This window comes from Camponotus floridanus, unplaced genomic scaffold (assembly GCF_003227725.1).
Source record: "Camponotus floridanus strain SB8 unplaced genomic scaffold, Cflo_v7.5 scaffold155, whole genome shotgun sequence".
In the NCBI taxonomy this organism is placed as follows: domain Eukaryota; kingdom Metazoa; phylum Arthropoda; class Insecta; order Hymenoptera; family Formicidae; genus Camponotus; species Camponotus floridanus.
The window spans coordinates 352,561-364,606 of record NW_020229276.1 but is presented as its reverse complement, the minus strand read 5'-3'; the positions used below and the strand labels follow the sequence as shown (position 1 = coordinate 364,606).

The 12,046-nt window shown below is 24.9% G+C and overlaps 1 protein-coding gene across 1 annotated transcript; it reads left to right on the top strand.

Annotated features, from left to right (window-relative positions):
• Positions 1 to 2,648: 2,648 nt before the first annotated feature.
• LOC109610404 (aminopeptidase N-like) lies at positions 2,649 to 11,767 on the top strand. The gene is made up of 11 exons (XM_025406812.1): positions 2,649 to 3,140; positions 3,258 to 3,728; positions 3,835 to 4,018; positions 4,356 to 4,518; positions 5,609 to 5,690; positions 7,509 to 7,870; positions 9,084 to 9,361; positions 10,550 to 10,746; positions 10,949 to 11,254; positions 11,342 to 11,411; positions 11,570 to 11,767. Exons 1-11 carry the CDS (start codon positions 2,788 to 2,790, stop codon positions 11,717 to 11,719), a joined length of 2,616 nt encoding a protein of 871 aa, XP_025262597.1. The 5' UTR covers positions 2,649 to 2,787; the 3' UTR covers positions 11,720 to 11,767.
• Positions 11,768 to 12,046: the final 279 nt, after the last annotated feature.

Genomic DNA, 12,046 nt, shown 5'->3' with positions numbered 1-12,046 from the left:
ATGCTCCGATTTGAGTCCAATTTTGTAAATAAATTCCTTTTAGGTATAAAAGAAGTATACAAGATGGATTTTCGTACGAATTCTTTGCGACTCAAAAATTAAGGAACTTTTTAAGCCCTTTTTCGTAAAAGTGAATACTTTTAGACAGCTTGTTCGAAATGACTTTGCTATATACATATTGTCATGATCATATCATATTCTCTCAAACATTAGAAGCAATTAATTTTTATTTAACTCACCAAAACAAAGCTTATTATATTATTTTTATACTGCTTATTATATTATTTTTATACTGCGTTTATCATTTTAATCGCCATAATAAAAAAAATTCAGACTTTGTAATCCGCAGTTGAATATTCCGGAATTAGAAATAATATTAGATATCACTGATATCCTTGGGAATAATATTTATATATGAGGTAACTATAAGATTAAAATCCCCGTAAGATTAAAATTCCGCTCATTACTAATTTCTCGAGCATGTAAAAAATGTTAATATATGACTTCCACGTATTCTGATGTTATTTATGAATCCTAGTCCTGAATACATATACATGTAAAATCAGATATGTGAAAAGTTCGGAAACTTCACTTATTTCCGTATGTTTTATTATCTAACATGTACGTCGATTTAAAAGAGATTGCATACAAGAAAAAGAAACAAGTAATCAAATAACCTTTTTAAGCATTGCAATGAAATTTAATAATAAAAATTGTTATTTCATTAATAAATCTAGTGACACTATGGAATTTTTGATATTTTCATTTTAAAATCTTGTAGATTATTTTTGTTTACTTTCTAATAAATCTTCGAACTTTGAAATATAATTACAATCAATAATATTAACTCCCCACACTCTATTATAAAAATTTTTTCTCACTAAATACTTATTGTTAGTCGTTTCACTGATAAACTTTGCATTAAAATTGCAAAAAATTCGACAAATTAAATAAACACATTCTTTCTTAAGAAAGGGAGTATTTTATATTTTCGCAATTACTTTATATATTATTTTGTTTTCATGAGCTAGAAGGAAAAAATAAACAATTGAAAATTACCGAAAATTTTGCTGACACTTTATTGTTGGCGCGAATGCGCGAAAAATCCAGTTGTACACTGCAACACTGTTGGATTGCATTTGAAAATTTATTTGAAGCAGAATAGCGTTTGATCGTCCAAATCGAATAAAAGGAGCAGGATTTTTCTATCGTCGGATCAACGAAACGTTATTCTATTCGAAAATAAAAAGATTCTTAAAAGTAACTTTGAGGAACACCGCGAAAATAGTTAAAGCATGGTCATCAATGAGAATGTATAATTAAAGTTTGAAGGAAATCGACTTTATCAAAACATATTTAAAAGATACGCTATATTTTAATCTCATCATTTCTTTATAGAAAATTGCGATTCTAATTCGGAAATATATGAGAGATATTCCATCCTCATACGTATAGTATTTCATATTATATATTATAGTATTTCATTCAATATTAGGTTTATATAACAGGTTTATATTTCTTTAATATACTATAATAAATTGATTTATAATCAATACTTTATCTATCGATTAATAATAATTGTATATTGTCATGATAACGAATGGCATCCTCAATCTCTCCGTAGCCAATTAATTTAAAACTAACTATATGTGGAAGAAAAGATTTTCAGCCACAACAGTCAAACGATCAAAATCAATATATTAACTTGAGTAAAACTTAATGCAGTAAACAGGAAATATAACGTAAAATATTTGAAATGATATGATATAGGCAACTCTCTCTCTTCTATTTATTTTACAGTAAATTCTTAAAAAGAGATAATTCTTTATGAAAAAATTGTAATATAAAACATAAAATATATATATATTATATATATATATATATATATATATATATATAGACAGAGATGGAGAGAGAGAGAGAGAGGAAGGGAGGGAGGGGGAGAGAGAGAGAGAGAGAGTGAAAATACAACTCCTCATTTTTGGTAAATGCTTCTCTAGATAAATTATTTTTATAAATAAGAACACTATTTAATGAAAAAGGAATACAAGGATTAAACAAGTATATACTTATTGACTTCTATCGATGAGTAAGATACCTCTAACTGTTATGTATAACCAAGGTGATATTTACATAACATTCATATCTTGCATATTTACCATCATATGCCGACAACGCCGTCAGTTTATGATAGTTTGTTGAAGTGATAAGATCGTGATTGAATGTTAAGGATTTCGGTATTAAACTTGTGGCTGTTTCAATTTATAGGGTAAGGCATTAAATAAATATTCAATAAAATATCCCTCTAATAAAATGTCCCCTTTTCTTTGAATGTGCAAAAATGTGCGTAATAACTGACAACGGTTTTATTTTATTAAACGACATTTTTCTTATTCATTATATTGTTTAATACACTATACTGTTTAATACACTATATTTCATCTTTTTCTTAAATTAACCGAATTTTCTTGATGCCAATTCTCTTGCACATTTTTTCACATAAAAATCAATCGATTTGCATAATCTTCTATTTAATAAATCATTTTTTTTTGTTTTTTTTTTTTTTTTTTTTTTTTTTTTTTTTTTTTTTTTTTTTTTTTTTTTTTTTTAATATTATAGAATAATCGTTTATTACAAACAGTTTCAAAAGAAATTTAACAGATATTCTTAAAACTACTATTAAGAAGTTTAATATACATTGCTGCAATCGCAATAGCGACTCCTGTCGATGAAGTTTCGGAAAATACGAGAAGCTATCTATCAAATTACATTTTATCAGAAAACGTAATGCCAATATACTATAAAATACAATTCAAATTTACTTCTGAGCTTCTTTTCGGCGAATGCGGAATCATTATTTATATTATGGATGCAACACAACACATCGGTTTTCATATACCGTATTCGATGAGTATAATCAGATCAGATTTAAAACAAATTAACAGTGTCCCCTTCAAAGCGAAACAAGATCAAGTTTCAACAGATGATGACAAGATTATTATGCTTCATTTTGACAAAGTCTTATTACATGGCATATATATTCTGTATATACGATTTCATATTCCTATTGAATTCATAATAGATACTTTCGCAACTCTGCACATAGGCAGATATGGAAACGTACACAATAGGACAGAAGAGTAAGTAGAGGTATTGAAATATTAAAAATAAATGGTACATTTGTGCTTTTTGTACATTCCTCTGCTCGCAATTGTTTAAAATTAGTCATTATCTAGCATGTCGTTAAAATGTGACAGGTGGGTAATCATAACAGGTGCCCAGACAAAAGAACAGAAAATATTGCCATTTTGGAACAAACCAGAATTAAAAATTTGTTTCGACATTTCCATAATGCATCATCAAAGATACAAAGTTTTGTCAAATATGCCGATACGAGAATCTAAATTGATGGAAGATGATATGATGTTGACATCTTTTTACAAATCAATTTCCACTATAGATAGTTTAGTATTAATGGAATCCAGTTTTCATAGGATTACCAACTTAAATAACGCAACTAGCATGTGGTGCAGATCGAAATTAATACCACATGTAAAATTTGCACTACATGTTGCTGAAAATATTACTATATACTTAGAAAAATATTGGATTAATTTCAAAAAAATTCTTGAATGGGACCTTCTTTTTACTGAGAGAAAAGTGGATCATGTCGCAATCCCTGATTTAAAAGATGAAGTTAAGCAGACTTTAGGATTCGTTTTCTACAGGTAATATACATAATTATAAAAATAGATATATTATAATCAATTTATGTAAAAAATTATATTACTATCCAAAATTTTTCTTTCATTAATAATGGGTAATGGGTTTTAGAGAAGCAGATATAATTTATAATGAAGATCTAGATCATGTTGTTCGCAAAATGAGAATTGCACGCTTAATAGCACGTGAGATGATACAAAAATATATTGGCAATCTGTTAAATCCATCTTATTGGTTTCATCAAAGGTTAAACGAAGGATTTATAATGTATTTTCAAGAATATATCATTGAGAAGGTAGTCTTACTAACTCTACGAATATACAATCAAAACAATTAACAGTTTAGCCATGTAGACAATTAATAAATATTTGTTGCAAATCTTTTTATTTATTAAATATAAAAAATTACAATTCTGTCTTTTAAATTTCTATAAATTTGGTAAATGAATTTAATAAAAAATAAATATTTGCTTATATATTAAAATTTTTATGGAAAAATTTACATACAAATTACGTACAATTTACATACAAACTGTATTTTTAACATTAGTACATAATAACTATTTTATATATGTACCAAAAGCGTTTTCTTTTTCATTAATTATAACCTTGATTGTATTGAATTGCTTTTAGGCTCTGCCAAATTCCCGAATGACGGATTTGTTTATAGTTCAAGTTCAACATGAAATACTCGATCTAAACTCATATATTGTTATAAATTTTGCTGTACAATGTAATTCCTATCATGAACATTATTACTCTTCTCTTTGTTTTCTCTTTCTCTTTCCTGTCAAAGGTATGTATATAATATTACATAAAATAAATAATTGAATAACCATAAATTTCTAAATGTTAAAAAATGAGGTCATGTATAAATAAATTTATTGTAAAATATTTAATTTATTATGGTAAATATATGATCAACCTCCGCAACTGTTTATAACCTGAATATACATCTGGATGTTTCATCTTAATCGCCACAGGCAAATATTTTGGAAAAATATGAAAGATACGGAAAAATGTTTCGGACAAAAGTTGTTTGGTTCGAATGGGGACATAAGATAGTGTCATTGGTTTGATCTTGAGTGAACGCGCCAAGGTCATATAAAGTTCAACTTTGTTTTTTCGTATGAAGTTCAACTTTGTTTTTTTAAATGGAATCCTTTATTTTTTATTGCATATTCTTACCTCCGAGAACTTTTCAAAACTTGCAAATTACATATTTTTTCTTAAAAACAACTGTGTTTTCTTTACACCAATGGATTCCTCTCATTATTTTACACATAAAAGTATTAAGATAAAATAATCAAAAATGAATACTTTATTAGATATTTTATGGTTTTTGTAAAATTAAGAAATTATTTCAAGCCTTGTAACTCGAAAAGTCATCACTCAATGAAAAAATACTTTATTTTAGTGTTTTGAGAGAAACTACAAGAATATACAATAAAAATAGAAGATTCCATTTAAAAAAACAAAGTTGAACTCTATATAACCTTAGCACGTTTACTCAATGTCAAACCAATGACACCATCTTATGTCCCTCTTCGAACTAAACAACTTATATAAATCATAAGACTCTCCAACAAGTGCTTAAACAGAATATATGTAAAACATAAAACTTTTATCAATTCCTTATATAATTGTGTAACTTATTATTTTTACAAATATTTAATCATTCATTATTTATTTGTTATTAATCTGTTATAGGTCTGTTATAAGTTTTTTTTCGTCAAAATGTATTTCATAATCTTTCATAACTTTAGTTACTTAAATTCAATTACACAAATTTTATATTTAGTTTTAATTTCAGATTCATTTCATTGCGCATTGCAATAAAGATGTATTACATATACTACATTATTTTTTTCTTTCCAACATTACAGCATCCATTATATGGCGTATGTTAGAACGAACATTACCACCTGATATATTTTTCATGGGAATTAATAAATATTTGAACAATCAGTAAGTATAATATATTGCAATGTAATAATATAGGAAAAGAAAATCGAAATATATGTGATAAGTTTAACAATACATTTCTTATTTAATGTTTAAAGAACGTAGTTATGTAAAATTTCTCAAATTTACGCTATTATTTCATATTTATAAATTTTTGTCGATTGAATTTCAACTTAAATTTTCCTTAATAAATATGATAGAGATTTTTAAATTCTAAATTATAAACAATTCAAATTGAATAGTATTTTGAGAATCTAATTTTACATAAATATACTAATATAAATGAATCTTTGTAATATAAAAATTACAACTATTATTTATTTAATCTTGCGACAGATCCTCAAACATTAATAAGTAAGTAAATAAATAAATAAATATATATATATATACATATATATATATATATATATATATATATATATATATTATACGTTATAAATATATACAAAGTGATTCAAAAGTCTGGAAATGGCTAATTATTTTCAAAAATAATAATCCTATAAAATGTTTCGGACCAATGTTATAGGGTTTAAAATGATCTATTTACTGATCGTTTTAGTTTGACTTTGTAGTTATAACTCCTATAGGGATAGACATTTATGCACTTTGATATAATTCTGTATATACATAACTATTGTACATTTAAAACTATTGTACATCCAAGGCCAAACTGATAAGATCAATAAATAGATCATTTTAAACTTTACAACTTTTGTTGTGTGTGTGTGTGTGTGTGTGTGTGTGTGTGTGTGTGTGTGTGTATACAGGGTGTCCCACCTAGAAGTGGCCACCCTCTTTTATCTTTTAAACTAAAAGAGATAGACCATAACAAATATATATGAAATTAAATAGCTTTAACTGAGCTTTATTGTGAGTATAGTGGTTGATTACAAAATTTATCTGTATTAAAGAATGGAGAGATATGTATAATTTTTTTATATTAAATGTAGATATTTTGATATAATAAAAGTTGTAGCGCTGTTTAAAACGAATATAACGATGTATGATTTAATGTATGTTAATATTTTACATATTACGAGATTTTCCGGCTTGAAATATCGCGGACGACGTCCACCATTTTATTTTCGGCCTTGCGATATAGCCAACTTCTGACTGAGTATCATGATTAAATGACAACATGATATATGTAAACCTCTAATGCGCGAGTCAGAAGTTGGCTATATCGCAGGGCCGAAAATGAAATGGTGGACGTCGCCCGCAATATTTCAAGCCGGAAAATCTCGTATAATATGTAAAATATTTACATTAAATCATACATCGTTATATTCGTTTCAAACAGCGCTACAACTTTTATTATATCAAAATATCTACATTATTATAAAAAAATTATACATATCTCTCCGTTCTTTAATACAGATAAATTTTGTAATCAACCACTATACTCACAATAAAGTTCAGTTAAAGCCATTTAATTTCATATATATTTGTTATGGTCTATCTCTTTTAGTTTAAAAGATAAAAGGGATGGTCACTACTAGGTGGGACATCCTGTATATACATATACAACAAAAGTTGTAGAGTTTAAAATTGTATATTTAATTTTATATATATATATATATATATATATATATACATACATACATATATATATATATATATATACATACATATATATATATATATATATATATATATATGTATATATTAGATTAGTTTTTAAAAAAATTTCTCTATAAAAGTACATTATCTTACAAATTAAAATATGAAACTAAATTATATAAATTATGATTTTCTTTTTCATTATGCGCTGATCAATTTTATATAGTATTAAAATTGCCATAATGTTAAATCTTCTCTTAGATTCAATGACCGTGAAGCAACAACTTCCAATCATTTATGGAACGCTATGCAATCTACCAGGATTGAATTGGGTTTCAACTATACGCTTAATATAAAAAGCATAATGGATTCGTGGGCTATGCAGAGAGGGTTTCCCATATTGAACGTGATGCGAGATTATTCTAGAAATGTTGTAATTATATCGGTACAATTTAACAACACATTGGATGAAGAGCAATATTATATACCTGTTACTTATACTACGCAGTCGAACCCTAATTTTACTATAACTTTTACAAATAATTGGTTAACACCATCGGATTCAAAAATTAAATTCTTTCTTGAGAAAAATCAATGGATTATTTCCAACTTACAACAAGCAGGTAAATATTGGATGATGACTTTATGTTTTCAGTATATATATATATATATATATATATATATATATATGTATATATATTTTATAATTTAAATATTATATTTGTAGGCAAACCTATTATAATTGATATAATTTGATTTTGTATGAATTTTTTACACATACAAATTTCTAAAAATTATTCAGTATCATATTTATTATCATATATCATATAAAAATTACACACACACACACACACACACACACACACACACACACACCACACACACACACACACACACACACACACACATATGTATATATATACAAAGTATATATATATATATATATATATATATATATGTATATATATACAAAGTGGATAAAATAAATCATTACGAATTTTTATATCCAAATATGTTGTTTTCAACGAAAAATGTTTCAAACAAAAATTGCAGTATTTCAAAAGGGATATAAGTTGATATAGGATTTGTAGGTGCGGTTTTCAAACTCATTTTGAGGTCAATTTTCTTTTTTTAAGCGAAAATGGATATATTTTATATCAAAATTTGAAAAGCCACTTAATTTTATGTAAAAAAAAGTCTTTTGAAAATTTTTCTTAAAATCAATTTGGAAGATATCCGTGTTCTGTAATGGAACTGAACAAAACGCGAAAGTGCTGATCTCACTAAACATTAACTTAATCTATATAAATCACAAAATCCTCAAGTTATATGTTCTTCTCTTAATCAAATCAATCAAATGTTATTTTCTCAATCAAGGACCAGGATATAGAGGATTTTTTGCGATCAGCACGTTTGAATTTTGTTCACTTGCATTACAAAACACATGGATATTTTAATTATTGATTTTAAGAAAAAATGTTCAAGAAACATTTTTTACACAAAATTAAATGGTCGTTCAAATACTCATATAAAAAACCCATTTTCATTTAAGAAAAAAAAGTTAACCTCGAAAGCTTGAAAACCGTCACCTACAAATATTCCTGTATTAATTTATATCCCCTTTGAAATACTGCAATTTTTGTTTGAAAACTTTTTCTTTAAAAATATTTAATATTGTTAGAAATAAAAATTCGTAATGCTTTATTTTGTCTTATGTATATACATATATTTAAAATAAAATCGTGTAAAATGAAAACATATTTAAACATTTTTTCAGTCTATATAAACTAATTTAAAACATCTAATAATTAATGAATGTAATTTGTTTTATAACAGGATACTATCGCGTTTATTATGATACCGAGAATTGGCGAAAAATTGCCCGATACTTAAATTCTGAAGAATATAAAAATATACATGTTGTCAATCGAGCACAAATCATCAATGATGCATTTCATTTTGCGATAGAGAAAAAACTTGACTTTTCCATATTTTGGCAACTTGCTAATTATTTATCAAGGGAAAAAGATTACATAGCATGGTATCCTATGATCAAAACATTTGAATTTTTGTCGCATTTCATTCCATTATTAAAATTTTATCCTGAATTTAAGGTAAGGGTTTAGATAAGGTAGACAATTATTGATTTTTTAAATTTACTATTAATCCAATTATTTAATCCAATAATTTCATTTCGTAAGAGATAATTCTTTAAAAAATAGATATATGAAATATAATCTGAAAGAAATATTTTAATTATATATTATTACTTAGCTTTGTTTTTTATATATCAAAGGTCAGAAATATAATATATAAATAAAAGAAATATAATATATAAATGTTTATGTATACTTTTTTTTTAATGTAATAATCTCTCTCATAATTTATCAATTTTGAATTTTTCCTATTACTATTTTCTTCTAATATTAAGACTTCAGAATTTATATTACAACTCACAATGGTGTATAATTTTTATATTCAAGTTTAGGATATTATAGAATACACAATAACAATTATCTTTCTTATATTAATTTTCTTGCATAATAGAATATTTGCGGCGAATAAAATTTTTAAAAACATTTTACAGAGAGAAACTGACTTACAATAATTTTATAATCATTTTATTACATTGTATATAGTTCATAATAATCCATTTAGAATTATTTGTTTCAAAAAATTGATACTTCACAAATTTAAAATATTAAAAATCGATGTAACAGATTTAAATTAAGAAAATAATTGATCATATAAATTTATCGATCAATATATGAATGAGTAGTAAGTTGAGTGTTAGTATTAGTACTAATATTAAGTGATATAAGTAATATAAGTCTAAACTTAATTGCGAGTAACTAGTCATTGTTTCAGGTGCAACGCAATGAATCATTAATATAATTACACCAAAATCGTTTATTTTCGAGAACAATCGAATCTACATATTTAAATCATTTATATGTCTACTCAATAATAAAAGGAAATGCAAAAAAGTCTTTATTTCTCAAACTATTATTTTTCGTATAATTTTTTATATAACTTATATCACATTTGATTCACTCATATAAACTGAAAGATACATATTAAGAATGTAGATCCATTTAAATACAAAATATGTACAGAATTCAAATAAATGATCGACTAATTTGTTATTATAATTACCACTATATAAAACATCATAAACTTATTAAAATTAAAAATTCTAGTTTCTAAAAATAAATATACATTTACACATACATTATATTTGTACTTGTAAATAATATGAAACAATTGAATAAAAGAAATACTAAATTTTTATCAAATTTTAGGAAAAGTTAAAGTTTAAATTTTTGATACGGAATATTCAATTAACGGAGTGGAATTTATATGAAAATAGCGCCGATGATCATACTAAATGTTTAAAACAAGAACTCGCAAAGTGGAAATGTTTTATAGATGAAGTTTGGTGCAGAAAATGGACCATTCAGCAATTGGAATGGCACCTGTTAAATCCTAAAGAAAATAAGTAATTCTTTTTACAATACTTAATACGTGATATTTTTATATTTTTATATCATTATTTTTACATTATGCAAATAATAAATTATTTATCACATGTATTTATCATATGTGTTTATCAAAAATAATTTTCAAATCAAACATTAAAGAAATTATTAACATAATTTTATTTTTTTTTTAAATCTCTACTTCTTGCCTATTTTCTGTAGACTTTCGCCTGTATGGAAGAGATGGACATATTGTAACAGATTGAAAACGGCAGATCGTGTAACATGGGAGGAATTTTTTCAGCATTACATGAAAGAAACTGATGATATAATTTTCGAATGCCTGGCTTGCGTTGAAGATTCTGAACTTATAATTAATTATTTAGAAATAAAATTACCACAAATTTTGATAAATCCTAACCGTCCAAACGAGCAAGATTTTGCTAATATTTTTCTTTCTACTCTTGCGAGGAATACTAAGTATATGCTTAAAGATTTATTAAATAATTTCGAAAAAATAAAATACAGGTAATGATATTATTTAATAAAAATATACTACACAAAGACGTGAAAATTTATTGAATTAATTATAAATGTATTGTTTTGTTTTCATAGGGAAGTCAATGATATTGTGTCTTTAATTGTTATGATTAACAATGTGTATTCCAAGCATCAATTGGGCGAGGTAAATTAATAATGAATTCAATTTCTATACTTATTTGTTAAGTTTTTATTATAAAATTTACTTTTTATTATAATATAATTATGATATATTTTGTATAATTTTTCTAATTCTGTTTATAAAGATATTCTGCATGATAGTGCGATATTAATCTATTTTAGATAAGCAATTTTATAAAACATGAAATTGAAGCATCAATTCCAATTTTGGACATAAGAAGCATTATTCCCGATGTTGAACACAAAATAGAAATACGCTGGTTGGAAATTAAGAAGCAGATAGAATATTTTCAATTTTTGTACTTTAATTAAAAAACTGAAGATCTATAAGGTATCGATGAAGTTATTTATACAGCATGCACATTTGAGATAATATAAATTTAATGATATTAATTATCCGTATTTAAATATATATATTTAAATAACCTTCTACTATAATTTTTTATTAAATATTTAAAAAATTGTGGTTACAAATAAATATATTTAAATATATTTTATCAATTAATTTTGAATTACTTTCATTTTTGGTCTCTTTTAATAATTAATGTCGCGTAATTAATCTTCGCTAATCAATCTCGTCTGGACTATGTAAAAATTTTTAATAAATTTTATATTATACGTATATTTTGGACTTTCGTA